Source organism: Salvelinus alpinus, chromosome 23 (assembly GCF_045679555.1).
Source record: "Salvelinus alpinus chromosome 23, SLU_Salpinus.1, whole genome shotgun sequence".
In the NCBI taxonomy this organism is placed as follows: Eukaryota; Metazoa; Chordata; class Actinopteri; order Salmoniformes; family Salmonidae; genus Salvelinus; species Salvelinus alpinus.
Window position 1 is genome coordinate 4,944,462 of NC_092108.1, and position 19,157 is coordinate 4,963,618.

General features: G+C 46.9%; 2 protein-coding genes across 2 annotated transcripts in view; both read right to left on the minus strand.

The window, feature by feature from the left end:
- Nucleotides 1–2,377: 2,377 nt before the first annotated feature.
- LOC139550107 (zinc finger and BTB domain-containing protein 14-like) lies at nucleotides 2,378–6,849 on the minus strand. Its single transcript, XM_071360739.1, has 2 exons — nucleotides 6,318–6,849; nucleotides 2,378–5,812 (listed from the first exon to the last, which is right to left on the minus strand). The coding sequence occupies exon 2, from the start codon at nucleotides 5,782–5,784 to the stop codon at nucleotides 4,624–4,626; it is 1,161 nt and encodes a 386-aa protein (XP_071216840.1). The 5' UTR covers nucleotides 5,785–5,812; nucleotides 6,318–6,849; the 3' UTR covers nucleotides 2,378–4,623.
- Nucleotides 6,850–15,256: 8,407 nt separating this feature from the next.
- Nucleotides 15,257–19,157, minus strand: part of LOC139550115 (band 4.1-like protein 3) — an 82,713-nt gene continuing 78,812 nt past the window's right edge. The window contains exon 21 of the mRNA XM_071360756.1: nucleotides 15,257–16,833. Within this exon, the coding sequence (XP_071216857.1) occupies nucleotides 16,597–16,833 (237 nt within the window). The 3' untranslated portion in view covers nucleotides 15,257–16,596. The remainder of the gene's footprint in view (nucleotides 16,834–19,157) is intronic.

Sequence of the window (19,157 nt, forward strand, 5' to 3'; positions counted from 1 at the left end):
TAAGCTAGGTGGTAGTAGCTCCCTCTAAGCTAGGTGGTAGTAGCTCCCTCTAAGCTAGGTGGTAGTAGCTCCCTCTAAGCTAGGTGGTATTAGCTCCCTCTAAGCTAGGTGGTAGTAGCTCCCTCTAAGCTAGGTGGTATTAGCTCCCTCTAAGCTAGGTGGTATTAGCTCCCTCTAAGCTAGGTGGTATTAGCTCCCTCTAAGCTAGGTGGTATTAGCTCCCTCTAAGCTAGGTGGTATTAGCTCCCTCTAAGCTAGGTGGTATTAGCTCCCTCTAAACTAGGTGGTAGTAGCTCCCTCTAAACTAGGTGGTATTAGCTCCCTCTAAGCTAGGTGGTATTAGCTCCCTCTAAGCTAGGTGGTATTAGCTCCCTCTAAACTAGGTGGTAGTAGCTCCCTCTAAACTAGGTGGTATTAGCTCCCTCTAAACTAGGTGGTATTAGCTCCCTCTAAGCTAGGTGGTATTAGCTCCCTCTAAACTAGGTGGTATTAGCTCCCTCTAAGCTAGGTGGTAGTAGCTCCCTCTAAGCTAGGTGGTATTAGCTCCCTCTAAGCTAGGTGGTATTAGCTCCCTCTAAACTAGGTGGTAGTAGCTCCCTCTAAACTAGGTGGTATTAGCTCCCTCTAAGCTAGGTGGTATTAGCTCCCTCTAAGCTAGGTGGTATTAGCTCCCTCTAAGCTAGGTGGTATTAGCTCCCTCTAAGCTAGGTGGTATTAGCTCCCTCTAAACTAGGTGGTAGTAGCTCCCTCTAAACTAGGTGGTATTAGCTCCCTCTAAACTAGGTGGTAGTAGCTCCCTCTAAACTAGGTGGTATTAGCTCCCTCTAAACTAGGTGGTATTAGCTCCCTCTAAGCTAGGTGGTATTAGCTCCCTCCAAACTAGGTGGTATTAGCTCCCTCTAAGCTAGGTGGTAGTAGCTCCCTCTAAGCTAGGTGGTAGTAGCTCCCTCTAAGCTAGGTGGTATTAGCTCCCTCTAAGCTAGGTGGTATTAGCTCCCTCTAAGCTAGGTGGTATTAGCTCCCTCTAAGCTAGGTGGTATTAGCTCCGCTCCCTCTAAGCTAGGTGGTATTAGCTCCCTCTAAACTAGGTGGTAGTATCTCCCTCTAAACTAGGTGGTAGTATCTCCCTCTAAACTAGATGGTAGTAGCTCCCTATAAACTAGATGGTAGTAGCTCCCTCTAAGCTAGGTGGTAGTAGCTCCCTCTAAGCTAGGTGGTAGTAGCTCCCTATAAACTAGATGGTAGTAGCACCCACAAAAGGGCACAAAAGGACAGAAATAATACAAATGGTCTCAGACAATCCCGCAGGTGAAGAAGCCAGATGTGGAGGTCCTGGGCTTGCCGTGGTTACAAGTGGTCTGCGGTTGTGAGGCCGGTTGGACGTTCTGCAAAATTTCCAGAATGACGTTGAAGGAGGTTTATGTAAAATGAACATTAAATTATATTGCAACAGCATGCCAATTGCACAAGACATCTGTGGCATTGTGTTGTGATACAAAACTGCACATTTTACAGTGGCCTGTTATTGTCCCCAGCAAAAGGTGCACCTGTGTTATAATCATGCTGTTTAATCAGCTTCTTGATATGCCACACCTGTCAAATGGATGGATTACCTTGGCAAAGGAGAAATGCTCACTAACAGGGACTTAGAACAAAATTTGAGCAAAATACTATTTTTTTGCGTGTCTGGCAAATTTCTGGGATATTTTACTTAATCTCATGAAACCATAACTTTATATGTTGCATTCATGTTTTTTTTATCAGTATTTAGGGGGTGTTAACTGTCTCTGTTCCTGAATTACTCTGAATTGTGCTCCAGTGCATTCAGGTGAAATTAATATTAATACATGTAATTTTGGAAATTAAGATATTTGCTTTGTTGGTGTAAAATGTTAATATGGGGGGAGATATGATACTTGTTGCTCTGTTACAGTAAAATTTAAGTCCAGGTCTTTGTATGTTTACAAAAGGATATAATATGTTAATAATATGTTAACAATATGTTAATGCTCTAAATGGGCTTCCCAGAACCCAATTCCTATTCTCCTCCTCGACAAGGATTTAAAAGCATTGGATTGGTGAGGAAATATTCTCCAATACACATCGTTTAAAATCCTTGAGGGGGCGTGTGCCGTGAACGACTGCATGCTTCCGTGAGAAGAGAAAGAAAGCGAAAGGGAGGGGGAGGGGGAGGAGAATGAAAATTGGGCTCTGGATGTCACGAAACCCTCTGGACACACGGTTCTGGTTTGGGATAAATGAACACTGTAGTGTCTATGTCTCAAATGGCATCAGATTCAGGACGTACCCTAAATCTCCCTGAACTAATATTATCCACATTTACTGTAATTGAATCAGACACAAGAAAACAATTCCGTAACTGCTATAGAATGTATGTGTATTGACATAAATATACATCGTTACTGAGTTCTGGGCTACAGTTATAACTATTATCATATACTAAGTAACACACTCATGAAAATACATTTTTCCAACAAAGAAATCAGATCATGACAATCCCCACCAAAAAATCTATTCATCAAATGTTGGTTTATTTTCAAAGTGTAAGAGAACAACGTTATATGTGCATATATCATAATTGTGTGTTTCTAAATATTTTAATTGTGCAACTAGTCAAGCTACAGTATATACAGACGTGGTGTATCGATCGCTCTCTGGCGGTAGCTTGATAGGCTAGTGATACAGACGTGGTATCTCTCTCTCTCTGATGATAGGCTAGTGATACAGACATGGTATCTCTCTCTCTCTCTGATGATAGGCTAGTGATACAGACGTGGTATCTCTCTCTCTCTGATGATAGGCTAGTGATACAGACGTGGTATCTCTCTCTCTCTGATGATAGGCTAGTGATACAGACGTGGTATCTCTCTCTCTCTGATGATAGGCTAGTGATACAGACATGGTATCTCTCTCTCTCTCTGATGATAGGCTAGTGATACAGACGTGGTATCTCTCTCTCTCTGATGATAGGCTAGTGATACAGACGTGGTATCTCTCTCTCTCTGATGGTAGGCTAGTGATACAGACATGGTATCTCTCTCTCTCTGATGGTAGGCTAGTGATACAGACATGGTATCTCTCGCTCTCTGATGATAGGCTAGTGATACAGACATGGTATCTCTCTCTCTCTGATGGTAGGCTAGTGATACAGACGTGGTATCTCTCTCTCTGATGGTAGGCTAGTGATACAGACATGGTATCTCTCTCTCTCTGATGATAGGCTAGTGATACAGACGTGGTATCTCTCTCTCTCTGATGATAGGCTAGTGATACAGACGTGGTATCTCTCTCTCTCTGACGATAGCTTGATGATAGGCTAGTGATACAGACGTGGTATCTCTCTCTCTCTGACGATAGCTTGATGATAGGCTAGTGATACAGACGTGGTATCTCTCTCTCTCTGATGATAGGCTAGTGATACAGACGTGGTATCTCTCTCTCTCTGATGATAGGCTAGTGATACAGACGTGGTATCTCTCTCTCTGACGGTAGCTTGATGATAGGCTAGTGATACAGACGTGGTATCTCTCTCTCTCTGATGGTAGGCTAGTGATACAGACGTGGTATCTCTCTCTCTCTGATGATAGGCTAGTGATACAGACGTGGTATCTCTCTCTCTGATGATAGGCTAGTGATACAGACGTGGTATCTCTCTCTCTCTGACGGTAGCTTGATGATAGGCTAGTGATACTGTATAACAGTAAATCTGGTCGGACTCACGCTGCTTGGGCTGAACAGCCAATGAACAGCCCCCCTTCAGACTGCTTGTCAAAGGTTAAGGGTCAAATCCATTCCAATTCCGCAAGCAAACTGAAAATTCCAATAATTCCCAATTTTCCACCATTGTATTTTCCCCAAATGAGGATGGAAAAATTTGACTTGGAATATTGGTTTATTTCCAGAACCGACATGGTATTAACCCGTTACCCGGCTGTCTATCGAAGGCCCAAGACTTTGGTATAACCTGTATCAAAAGCAGAATGGTGACTCTTACAGTGTAATATCAACCAAACATTACAATAAAAACAACCATTTAAGATCCACACGTAAAAGGATATACACAACGCAACAAATTGTTATGCAGAGAATCAACATTTTTGTTGTTGTTGTCTTAAAATACAGTAAGGTTAAAAAAATAAAAATAAACACTTAAATGTTACTGATATTCAATAAAAGTTAAAGAAATAAAGTTATAATATTAAGAAGAAGAACCCCGTCTGTCTAAATAACAACAAATGTTTGTTTTTTTAATGTGAAAAATATACATCTAATGGTGGTCGTAGAGGAAGTAGTAGATAGTAGCCTAAACATGATTTTCTTTTTATACATGAAGTGGGGGGGGAAAATAAAAACCTAAATAAATTCAATAAAATTCAATAGGATCATATTTACTACATGTCCATTATGTCATTACAGTAATGGACACGGTATGATCCCACCATCTTCTCATTGTCTACGTGAAATTACACCTCAGTACATATCACAGGGCCTGTATTCATGGGTGTGTTTATGGATGTTTGTGTGTGTGTGCACATGTGTATTCATGAGTGTGTCTGTCACTATATACGCATGGTGTGTGTGTGTGTGTGTAACAGTCCGTCCTTACGAATGTGGCCCAGCCTCTAGCTTCCAGTCCCTCTGGCTCTGCGTGTCGGTGTCTCCCTGGATGCTGCCCGGGGTGGCGGCGGCGGCGGCGGCCGGGGACAGCGTTCTGCGCTGGCTGTGCATCGTGTTCCAGTGGCGCTTCAGGTCGGACGCTTTGATGAACGCCTTTTCACAGGAGCCGCAGTTGAAGGGCCTCTCCCCTCGGTGCTGCCGCTCGTGGTCTCGCAGGTGGGACTTGTGCTTGAAGGCCTTTTCACACATCTGGCATCCGAAGGGTCTCTCGTTGCTGTGGACCCTCTCGTGTCGCTTTAAGTCGGGCCCTCGTATGAACGCTTTGCCACAGACCAGGCAGCGGTGCGGTTTAAAGCCCGTGTGGATCTTCAGGTGCTCTTTGAGGTGGGCCTGGGTGGTAAAGGTTTTGGGGCACACCTCGCAAGCGAACGGACGGTGGGCCAGGTGGGACTTGTCTTTCTTGGGGCCGTCTCCGCCCGGTTTCATTCCCGGGTGGATGCCGTCAGAGCGGTGGCCGTACAGCAGGTAGTCAAGCTTCATATCGCTGGACGAGGAAGAGGAGGAGGTCCAGCCGTGGGCGCCGTGGGGGTCTTTAGACATGTTCCCGCCGAAGTGAGGAGGGACCCCGTGAGGGCCTCCAGAGCCCATGGCCTCCATCCCTCCATCGTAGAAGCTGTTCTTCCTCACCTCCTCCATGGCCAGCTCTTTGAGGATCGCGTCCTGGGCTCTCATACCGTCCCCTGGCGCCTGGTTCTCACGACTCAGCTTCATATTGGGCTCACGCTTCTGTGAACACAGGTTGTCGAGGAAGGCGATCCCCAGGACCTGTCCGGAGGACATCATGAGGTTGATGTCCTTTTTGCGGACGGCGAGCCTGGCGGTGTACATGTAATTGAGGACCTCCTCGAAGATGTCGGAACGGATGAAGTCGAGCTCCACGATGGAGTTGTCCACATCGTTCTGTTTTTTAAACAGCTTCTTGAAGTAGATGCTGCAGGCGGCCAGGACACAGCGGTGAGCTCTGAACTCAACGTTTTCCACCACAACCACAACGTCACAGTGATCCCCTTCCATCCTCTGTTGGTTCAACATCTTCAAGAAGCTTGTCTTGTGATCGTAGTCGATGTATTTCAGGAATTCACCCATGACTGCAGGTTTATTTAGGGGTATTTACCTGCAGGGGAAAAAAATGCTGTGTCCAATGGTAACTGAAAAAAAGTATCTGTTTTATAATAGTTGGGCAAGTTTTGGTAAATATAAAAAAAGGTTTTGAGTGTTAATTTAATTGGCGTGTCGAATATCAATAATAGCCGAGTGTTTCGAATTAATGTAGATTACAATTCGGTCTCGGTCAAATATATATATAATTGTCACACCAAAGCAAACTTGTGAAATGTGTTCGGTCGGCTGTTGCTTCGTATATATTTTTGTTCGTCAGTTCACATCAACAGTGAGAGTATCCGCAGCTGACCCGACGAGACAACAACAGAATGCAGTAACAATGCCAAATCAGTCAAGCAGCAATCGGATTGGGGAAAAAAAAACACGAACTGTCGAAAATAGCAGGTATCCACAATAAAATTCAATCCCAACGCCTGGATACAAAAATGCTTTGTATCCAGCGGTGAAAATAAACGGTCTTTCTGCGAGTAAAGGATTATAAAAACGCCCTTGCGTACCAGTTGTTTCTGCTACCACTGCTAACCGTCCGTTTCACATTTCAGTGAGCCCAGCCATTTTGCCCAGCAAGCCTCCATTAGAAGGTTTTCCTTAACTTTATCCACGTTAGAACACCAAACAGAACAGTTCATTTACACTGGTCGACGGGTCGATGAAATGTGTAAATATAAGATTGGTCCCCTTCGAGAAGAAGAAGACAAATTGTCGACCAAAAAATGTCTATACCAGAAACACGAATCCGGTCTGGTGTTGTCACGCAAGGCTGCAGTCGACGACGACGCAAACCCTGGTCTTTCTGCCTCTTCCTCCTCTTGTTGTGGCCGTCAGCGCTCAGAGGAAGTGACGCTAGTGTTTCTGCCCTCTGTAGGACTGGAGAGGAAATACAGGCAGGTTCTCTTACTGTACTCTAGCAATGTATGTAAATATGACCCTCATAAATCAATCCAAATTAGTCCCCTAACCCAAAAAACAAACAAAAAACTCCGGTAAACTTTCAAGTGCCTTCTGGTAAACTTGTTACTGTGTGGCTTGGGTTCTGAACTGCTCATACCCTACCCACCCCCATCTACATGACTCATTCCCAAATTGACTCATTCCCCCATCAACATGATTAATTCCCCAATCCACATTGGATTGTACCCCCCCCCCCATCTACATGCCCCCCCCATCTACATGACCCCCCCCATCTACATGACCCCCCCCAACTACATGACCCCCCCATCTACATTACCCCCCCACATCTACATGACCCCCCCACATCTACATGACCCCCCCCCCCCCCATCTACATGACCCCCATGTACATGACCCCCCACATCTACATGACCGCCCCATCTACATGACCCCCCACATCTACATGACCCCCCATCTACATGACCCCCCATCTACATGACCCCCCCCTCTACATGACCCCCCATTTACATGACCCTCCCATCTACATGACCCTCCCCATCTACATGACCCCCCCATCTACATGACCCCCCCCCCCCATCTACATTACCCCCCCACATCTACATGACCCCCCCCCATCTACATGACCCCCCCCATCTACATGACCCCCCCCATCTACATGACCCCCCCATCTACATGTCCCCCCCATCTACATGACCCCCCCATCTACATGACCCCCCCCCATCTACATGACCCCCCCCCATCTACATGACCCCCCCCCATCTACATGACCCCCCCATCTACATGACCCCCCCCATCTACATGACCCCCCCCATCTACATGACCCCCCCCCATCTACATGACCCCCCCATCTACATGACCCACCCCATCTACATGACCCCCCCCCCCATCTACATGACCACCCCATCTACATGACCCCCCCCATCTACATGACCCCCCCCCATCTACATGACCCCCCCATCTACATGACCCCCCCATCTACATGACCCCCCATCTACATGACCCCCCCATCTACATGACCCCCCCCATCTACATGACCCCCCCCCATCTACATGACCCCCCATCTACATGACCCCCCCATCTACATGACCCCCCCATCTACATGACCCCCCCCCCATCTACATGACCCCCCCATCTACATGACCCCCCCATCTACATGACCCCCCCACTACATGACCCCCATCTACATGACCCCCCCACCCCCATCTACATGACCCCCCCACATCTACATGACCCCCCCATCTACATGACCCCCCCATCTACATGACCCCCCCATCTACATGACCCCCCATCTACATGACCCCCCCACATCTACATGACCCCCGCCCCATCTACATGACCCCCCACATCTACATGACCCCCCCATCTACATGACCCCCCCATCTACATGACCCCCCCCCATCTACATGACCCCCCCATTTACATGACCCCTCCCATCTACATGACCCTCCCCATCTACATGACCCCCCCATCTACATGACCCCCCCCCCCCCGATCTACATGACCCCCCCATCTACATGACCCTCCCCATCTACATGACCCTCCCCATCTACATGACCCCCCCATCTACATGACCCCCCCCCATCTACATGACCCCCCCATCTACATGACCCCCCCCCATCTACATGACCCCCCCCCCATCTACATGACCCCCCCCATCTACATGACCCCCCCATCTACATGACCCCCCATCTACATGACCCCCCCCATCTACATGACCCCCCCCCATCTACATGACCCCCCCCCCCATCTACATGACCCCCCCCATCTACATGACCCCCCCATCTACATGACCCCCCCCCCATCTACATGACCCCCCCCCATCTACATGACCCCCCCATCTACATGACCCCCCCCCCCATCTACATGACCCCCCCATCTACATGACCCCCCCCATCTACATGACCCCCCCATCTACATGACCCCCCCATCTACATGACCCCCCCCCCATCTACATGACCCCCCCCCCATCTACATGACCCACCCCCCCATCTACATGACCCCCCCCATCTACATGACCCCCCCATCTACATGACCACCCCCAACTACATGACCCCCCCCATCTACATGACCCCCCCCCCCCCATCTACATGACCACCCCACCATCTACATGACCCCCCCCATCTACATGACCCCCCCCCATCTACATGACCCCCCCATCTACATGACCCCCCCCCACTCATCTACATGACCCCCCCCATCTACATGACCCCCCCATCTACATGACCCCCCCCCCCATCTACATGACCCCCCCCATCTACATGACCCCCCCATCTACATGACCCCCCCAATCTACATGACCCCCCCCCATCTACATGACCCCCCCCCCCATCTACATGACCCCCCCATCTACATGACCACCCCCCCATCTACATGACCCCCCCCATCTACATGACCCCCCCCCCCATCTACATGACCCCCACCCCAATCTACATGACCCCCCCCCATCTACATGACCCCCCCATCTACATGACCCCCCCATCTACATGACCCCCCCCCATCTACATGACCCCCCCATCTACATGCCCCCCCATCTACATGACCCCCCCCATCTACATGACCCCCCCATCTACATGACCCCCCCAATCTACATGACCCCCCCCCATCTACATGACCCCCCCCTCTACATGACCCCCCCCATTTACATGACCCCCCCCCCCCCCCATCTACATGACCCCCCCCCCCATCTACATGACCCCCCCCCCCATCTACATGACCACCCCCATCTACATGACCCCCCCATCTACATGCCCCCCATCTACATGACCCCCCCATCTACATGACCCCCCCATCTACATGACCCCCCCCATCTACATGACCCCCCCCTCTACATGACCCCCCCCATCTACATGACCCCCCCCCATCTACATGACCCCCCCCATCTACATGACCCCCCCCCATCTACATGACCCCCCCCCCCCATCTACATGACCCCCCCCTCTACATGACCCCCCCCCCATCTACATGTCCCCCCCTATCTACATGACCCCCCCCCCCCCCATCTACATGACCCCCCCCCCATCTACATGACCACCCCCATCTACATGACCCCCATTACATCCCCCCCATCTACATGACCCCCCCCATCTACATGACCCCCCCATCTACATGACCCCCCCATCTACATGACCCCCCCCATCTACATGACCCCCCCATCTACATGACCCCCCCCATCTACATGACCCCCCCCATCTACATGACCCCCCCCATCTACATGACCCCCCCCCCATCTACATGACCCCCCCCCCATCTACATGACCCCCCCCATCTACATGACCCCCCCCCCATCTACATGACCCCCCCTATCTACATGACCCCCCCCCCCCCATCTACATGACCACCCCCAATCTACATGACCCCCCCCATCTACATGTCCCCCCAATCTACATGACCCCCCCCCATCTACATGATCCCCCCATCTACATGACCCCCCCATCTACATGACCACCCCATCTACATGACCCCCCCATCTACATGACCACCCCATCTACATGACCCCCCCATCTACATGACCCCACCCCATCTACATGACCACCCCATCTACATGACCCCCCCATCTACATGACCCCCCCCATCTACATGACCACCCCATCTACATGACCACCCCAACTACATGACCCCCCCCATCTACATGACCCCCCCATCTACATGACCACCCCATCTACATGACCACCCCATCTACATGACCCCCCCATCTACATGACCACCCCAACTACATGACCCCCCCATCTACATGACCACCCCCATCTACATGACCACCCCATCTACATGACCACCCCATCTACATGACCCCCCCCATCTACATGACCACCCCAACTACATGACCCCCCCATCTACATGACCCCCCCATCTACATGACCCCCCCATCTACATGACCACCCCATCTACATGACCACCCCCCATCTACATGACCCCCCCATCTACATGACCCCCCCATCTACATGACCACCCCATCTACATGACCACCCCATCTACATGACCCCCCCATCTACATGACCCCCCCCATCTACATGACCACCCCCATCTACATGACCACCCCATCTACATGACCCCCCCCATCTACATGACCACCCCAATCTACATGACCCCCCCATCTACATGACCCCCCCCATCTACATGACCCCCCCCATCTACATGACCACCCCATCTACATGACCACCCCATCTACATGACCCCCCCATCTACATGACCCCCCCCATCTACATGACCACCCCATCTACATGACCCCCCCATCTACATGACCACCCCAACTACATGACCCCCCCCATCTACATGACCCCCCCATCTACATGACCCCCCCCATCTACATGACCCCCCCATCTACATGACCACCCCATCTACATGACCCCCCCATCTACATGACCCCCCCATCTACATGACCCCCCCCATCTACATGACCCCCCCCCATCTACATGACCACCCCCATCTACATGACCACCCCATCTACATGACCCCCCCCATCTACATGACCCCCCCATCTACATGACCACCCCCCATCTACATGACCCCCCCATCTACATGACCCCCCCATCTACATGACCACCCCCATCTACATGACCCCCCCATCTACATGACCACCCCATCTACATGACCCCCCCATCTACATGACCACCCCAACTACATGACCCCCCCCCCCCCCCCCCAACTACATTTAACTAGGCAAGTCAGTTAAGAAGAACTCTTATTTACAATGACGTCCTAGGAAACAGCGGGTTAACTGCCTTGTTCAGGGGGCAGAACGACAGATTTTTTACCTTGTCAGCTCGGGGGATTCTATCTAGCAACCTTTCGGTTACTAGTCCAACGTTCCAACCACTAGGCTACCTGCCGCCCTGGTATAGAATGAGCCAACAACATTGTTTGGGTATGAGTTAACAGAAAATGAACTTTTAAAAGTGAGATTTTCCCTGGACAGTTATTTTAACCATAGTGTGGGGGAAATCGAAAACTGACCTGAGATCAGTGTCTAGGGGGCATCTTCACGATTGATTGACAGATAGATCAGATTAACTACTTGGCTTTGTATGTGTCCCAAATATCAACCTTTCCCCTATATAGCATACTACTTTCAACCAGGGGCTATAGGGGGAACTACTTTCAACCAGGGACCATAGGGCTATAGGGGGTACTACTTTCAACCAGGGGCTATAGGGGGTACTACTTTCAACCAGGGGCTATAGGGGGTACTACTTTCAACCAGGGGCTATAGGGGGTACTACTTTCAACCAGGGACCATAGGGGGAACTACTTTCAACCAGGGACCATAGGGCTATAGGGGGTACTACTTTCAACCAGGGACCATAGGGCTATAGGGGGTACTACTTTCAACCAGGAACCATAGGGCTCTAGGGGGTACTGACCAGGACCCATAGGGCTATAGGGGGTACTATTATTGACCAGGACCCATGTCTCAAATATAGTCTGGGTGCTAGACTGGCACGCATACCATCTCAAATATAGCCTGGGTGCTAGACTGGTACTTTGGCTGTCTCAAATATAGCCTGGTTGCTAGACTGTTTGTGCTATCATACCAACTCAATTTTTGTCATGCCAAACAATTGGTGATAAGGAGTTGGCAAGAGCACAAAGAAACTGGCACGCAGGCTGTCTCAAATATAGCCTAGGTGCTAGACTGGCACGCACACTGTCTCAAATATAGCCCGGGTGCTAGACTGGCACACAGGCTGTCTCAAATATGCTGAATCAAATTATTCAAATCAATTATTCAAATCAATTATTCAAATCAATTATTCAAATCAATTATTCAAATCAATTATTCAAATATTCGGAATCAAATGATTCAAATCTATAATTTAAATGATTCAAATCAATGATTCAAATCAATTATTCAAATAGTTGAATAATTTGATCCATGGAAGATGGGAAAATATGGACAAATGATCATTAACAAAAAAACGAATAAAATAATTTGTAACTGAATATAGAAGATATAGTCTGCATTTGTTTGTGTTTTTTTTGTTGCCTAGGAAAGCACATGTACAGTACTTGGCCATGTTGAACTAATATATTTATATTTTTAACTGTAAATCTCTGAGGTGTGATGGAGTGGAGAAGATGTTATTTGCTAGGTTACTATAACGTTGTGCGCTCTAATATGTCACAAACAGCCGACAGCAGTTTACCCGTTTGGAGTGATGGTTTTTTTATTCCATAAATAAAAAATAAACAATGCTGCTACAATAATTACTGTTAAATTATCATTTTAAAACTCATCCAAAATCGGTAATAAGGCTGTGAATTAATCAATCGTTTTGGCCTATTGTAGAGTTTAGTGTGGAGGTGGGTGGAGAAATTAACCTGTTTGTTTATAATCTGACAGTTTGGGATTAGTAATCTGATATCATTGTTCATAATCTGACAGTTTGGGATTAGTAATCTGATATCATTGTTTATAATCTGACAGTTTGGGATTAGTAATCTGATATCATTGTTCATAATCTGACAGTTTGGGATTAGTAATCTGATATCATTGTTCATAATCTGACAGTTTGGGATTAGTAATCTGATATCATTGTTTATAATCTGACAGTTTGAAAGTATTAATCAAATCAAGTTTATTTTATATAGCCCTTCGTACATCAGCTAATATCTCGAAGTGCTGTACAGACACCCAGCCTAAAACCCCAAACAGCAAGCAATGCAGGTGTAGAAGCTCTCTCGGAGGACCTGAGCCCTAGGACCATGCGTCAGGACTACCGGGCATGATGACTCCTTGCTGTCCCCAGTCCACCTGGCCTTGCTGCTGTTCCAGTTTCAACTGTTCTGCCTGCGGCTATGGAACCCTGACCTGTCCACCGGACGTGCTACCTGTCCCAGACCTGCTGTTTTCAACTCTCTAGAGACCGCAGGAGCGGTAGAGATACTCTTAATGATCGGCTATGAAAAGCCAACTGACATTTACTCCTGATTATTATTTGACCATGCTGGTCATTTATGAACATTTGAACATCTTGGCCATGTTCTGTTATAATCCCCACCCGATAATCTGATATCATTGTTTTTTATCTGACAGTTTGGGATTAGTAATCTGATATCATTGTTTATAATCTGACAGTTTGGGATTAGTAATCTGATATCATTGTTTATAATCTGACAGTTTGGGATTAGTAATCTGATATCATTGATTATTATCTGACAGTTTGGGATTAGTAATCTGATATTGTTTTTTATCTGACAGTTTGGGATTAGTAATCTGATATAATTATTGTTCATAATAATGCTAAACTGCTTAGTTTTGCTCATGCAATATTCACGTTGATAATCACGGATGAGACTGATGATAGGAATGTTAAACTCTATGATTATACTTTTTCCCCCTCGCATTGACATCAATGGATAATTTAGACAAAGTCCAAGTTAAGCAACATGGATCGGAGCCCATAGAATAGCAAAGCATAGAATAACAATCTATTATGCCATCATTGACTTCAATGGGGGAGACCCGTTCTATAGATGATATTTCTACGGAGCAGAGTCTGTCTGTAGAACAATAGGCTGCCTCTATAGTCTCTACTGTAGTTCTAACAGGCCCAGCAAGCAGCACAGTAATGTAACGAAGTCCCATCATGACGCTGGAGGTTGGAGGGCGAGTCCTTATATCAGGGGGATATAGAACTGTCCTTACTCCTAAAAACAGGGACAGAGAGAACAGAGTGTTGGTTAGTACATTGGCTAGTACATTCACTCGCAGCATAGGAAACGGCACATTATTGGAGGCAGATTAGGTGAGCCTGAGGCCTTGGCAGTGCCACGCTGATGCTTTCTCTCTGTAAATTACCGTGCAAACATAACACAGGGCAGGATACTGGTACTGGGAAGAGGTAAGGGCCAGTTTACCGGACATACATTAATCCTGGAGTAAAGCAAGCATCTCTCTCTCTGAAAGTACATTTGGGTCCAGTACTAGACTTAATCTGTGTCCAAAAAACTGACCCTCAATGTTTTGGAAATGTTAATGATGCTGACTAACAGACAGTAACAGCACGGGAAGCTCGCATGGCACGGCAGCACACACAGGGCTGATCTCACAGAGCTGAGGGCAAGGCCATGGAGATCGGAAAGAGGTCAACACCATGGCGATCGTAGAGGTCAACACCATGGCGATCGTAAAGAGGTCAACACCATGGAGATCGTAAAGAGGTCAACACCATGGAGATCGTAAAGAGGTCAACACCATGGAGATCGGAAAGAGGTCAACACCATGGAGATCGGAAAGAGGTCAACACCATGGAGATCGGAAAGAGGTCAACACCATGGAGATCATGTCTACTGAAAAGATGTTGAAATGAAAGGAACAAACCAACGTCATGCCTGTCAACCAACCAGAATTCATCAAAGGAAAAAACTACAGAACGTCAGAATACTGAAATAACACGGTCAGTAGGGTTCAACTACAGAACGTCAGAATACTGAAACACGACACGGTCAGTAGGACTTAACTACAGAACGTCAGAACGTCAGAACACTGAAATAACACGGTCAGTAGGGTTCAACTACAGAACGTCAGAATACTGAAACACAACACGGTCAGTAGGATTCAACTACAGAACGTCAGAACGTCAGAACACTGAAACACGACACGGTCAGTAGGACTCAACTACAGAACGTCAGAACACTGAAACACGACACGGTCAGTAGGACTCAACTACAGAACGTCAGAATACTGAAACACGACACGGTCAGTAGGACTCAACTACAGAACGTCAGAATACTGAAACACGACACGGTCAGTAGGACTCAACTACAGAACGTCAGAACACTGAAACACGACACGGTCAGTAGGACTCAACTACAGAACGTCAGAACACTGAAACACGACACGGTCAGTAGGACTCAACGTCAGAACGTCAGAATACTGAAACACGACACGGTCAGTAGGATTCAACTACAGAACGTCAGAACGTCAGAATACTGAAACACGACACGGTCAGTAGGACTCAACTACAGAACGTCAGAATACTGAAACACAACACGGTCAGTAGGACTCAACTACAGAACGTCAGAATACTGAAACACAACACGGTCAGTAGGACTCAACTACAGAACGTCAGAATACTGAAACACGACACGGTCAGTAGGACTCAACTACAGAACGTCAGAATACTGAAACACGACACGGTCAGTAGGATTCAACTACAGAACGTCAGAACATCAGAATACTGAAACACGACACGGTCAGTAGGATTCAAATACAGTGAGTTTTACTCTCTTTGTGACGACAACACTTCCTCTTGAGAGGTCAGTAAATCACTTTGGCCTGAATGCCAAGTGTCTGGAGGAAACCTGGCACCATCCCTACAGTGAAGCATGGAGGTGGAAGCATCATGTTGAGCTGATGTTTTTCAGCGGCTGGGACTGGGAGACTAGTGAGGATCGAGGCAAAGATGAACAGAGCAAAGTACAGAGAGATCCTTGATGAAAACCTGCTCCAGAGCGCTCAGGACCTCAGACTGGGGCGAAGATCCACCTTCCAACAGGACAGCGACCCTAAGCACACAGTATCGATAACGCAGGGCTGGCTTCGGGACAAGTCTCTGAATGTCCTTGAGTGGCCCAGCCAGAGCCCAGACTTGAACCCGATCGAACATCTCTGGAGAGATGGAGAGAGAAACTCCCCAAATACAGGTGTGCCAAGCTTGTAGCGTCACACCCAAGAAGACTCGAGGCTGTAATCGCTGCCAAAGGCGCTTCAACAAAGTACTGACTAAAAGGGTCTGAATACTTATTTAATTGTGATATTTCAGTTATTTATTTGTAATACATTTGCTAAAAATGGGGTATTGTGTGTAGATTGATGAGGAAAAACGGTATGTCTGTTGTCACTATTAGAAAGATAAAGAGAGAGAGGTTAAGGGATTGGGAAGTTAACATAGGCTGTGAGAGAGAGAGGGAGATAGACAGAGAGAGAGACAGAGATAGAGAGACAGAGAGAGACAGGGAGAGACAGAGAGAGACAGAGAGAGAGAGAGACAGAGAGAGACACAGAGAAAGAGACAGAGACCTGATCAGGGTCAATATCTCCTGCTTCTCTGGTGATGACAATCCTCTTCTCTATCCTGGTTTCAGAGATCCCTCCATTCATTGTCTGGTAGCGAAAAGAGTGAGTAAGGAATATAAATTATATTGTTATTTATTCTAGGAAGTCTGACAGCAGATTTGACAGATGGGTTAGTATTATAGGTGAGGTACTAGACATATGGGTTAGTATTATAGGTGTGGTACCGGACAGATGGGTTAGTATTATAGGTGTGGTACCAGACAGATGGGTTAGTATTATAGGTGTGGTACCAGACAGATGGGTTAGTATTATAGGTGTGGTACTAGACAGATGGGTTAGGGTTAGTATTATAGGTGAGGTACTAGACAGATGGGTTAGTGTTATAGATGTGGTACTAGACAGATGGGTTAGTATTATAGGTGAGGTACTAGACAGATGGGTTAGTATTATAGGTGAGGTACTAGACAGATGGGTTAGTATTATAGGTGTGGTACTAGACAGATGGGTTAGTATTATAGGTGAGGTACTAGACAGATGGGTTAGTATTATAGGTGTGGTACTAGTCAGATGGGTTAGTATTATAGGTGAGGTACTGGACAGATGGGTTAGTATTATAGGTGTGGTACTAGACAGATGGGTTAGTATTATAGGTGTGGTACTAGACAGATGGGTTAGTATTATAGGTGAGGTACTAGACAGATGGGTTAGTATTATAGGTGAGGTACTAGACAGATGGGTTAGTATTATAGGTGTGGTACTAGACAGATGGGTTAGTATTATAGGTGAGGTACTAGACAGATGGGTTAGTATTATAGGTGAGGTACTAGACAGATGGGTTAGTATTATAGGTGTGGTACTAGACAGATGGGTTAGTATTATAGGTGTGGTACTAGACAGATGGGTTAGTATTATAGGTGTGGTACTAGACAGATGGGTTAGGGTTATAGGTGTGGTACTAGACAGATGGGTTAGTATTATAGGTGTGGTACTAGACAGATGGGTTAGTATTATAGGTGTGGTACTAGACAGATGGGTTAGTATTATAGGTGTGGTACTAGACAGATGGGTTAGTATTATAGGTGTGGTACTGGACAGATGGGTTAGTATTATAGGTGTGGTACTAGACAGATGGGTTAGTATTATAGGTGAGGTACTGGACAGATGGGTTAGTATTATAGGTGTGGTACTAGACAGATGGGTTAGTATTATAGGTGTGGTACTAGACAGATGGGTTAGTATTATAGGTGTGGTACTAGACAGATGGGTTAGTATTATAGGTGTGGTACTAGACAGATGGGTTAGTATTATAGGTGTGGTACTAGACAGATGGGTTAGTATTATAGGTGTGGTACTGGACAGATGGGTTAGTATTATAGGTGAGGTACTAGACAGATGGGTTAGTATTATAGGTGTGGTACTAGACAGATGGGTTAGTATTATAGGTGTGGTACTAGACAGATGGGTTAGTATTATAGGTGTGGTACTAGACAGATGGGTTAGTATTATAGGTGTGGTACTAGACAGATGGGTTAGTATTATAGGTGTGGTACTAGACAGATGGGTTAGTATTATAGGTGTGGTACTAGACAGATGGGTTAGTATTATAGGTGTGGTACTAGACAGATGGGTTAATATTATAGGTGTGGTACTAGACAGATGGGTTAGTATTATAGGTGTGGTACTAGACAGATGGGTTAGTATTATAGGTGTGGTACTAGACAGATGGGTTAGTATTATAGGTGTGGTACTAGACAGATGGGTTAGTATTATAGGTGTGGTACTAGACAGATGGGTTAGTATTATAGGTGTGGTACTGGACAGATCGGTTAGTATTATAGGTGTGGTACTAGACAGATGGGTTAGTATTATAGGTGAGGTACTGGACAGATCGGTTAGTATTATAGGTGTGGTACTGGACAGATGGGTTAGTATTATAGGTGAGGTACTAGACAGATGGGTTAGTATTATAGGTGTGGTACTAGACAGATGGGTTAGTATTATAGGTGTGGTACTAGACAGATGGGTTAGTATTATAGGTGAGGTACTAGACAGATGGGTTAGTATTATAGGTGTGGTACTAGACAGATGGGTTAGTATTATAGGTGTGGTACTAGACAGATGGGTTAGTATTATAGGTGTGGTACTAGACAGATGGGTTAGTATTATAGGTGAGGTACTAGACAGATGGGTTAGTATTATAGGTGTGGTACTAGACAGATGGGTTAGTATTATAGGTGTGGTACTAGACAGATGGGTTAGTATTATAGGTGTGGTACAAGACAGATGGGTTAGTATTATAGGTGTGGTACTAGACAGATGGGTTAGTATTATAGGTGTGGTACTAGACAGATGGGTTAGTATTATAGGTGTGGTACTAGACAGATGGGTTAGTAGAATGTTATCAGGTGAGG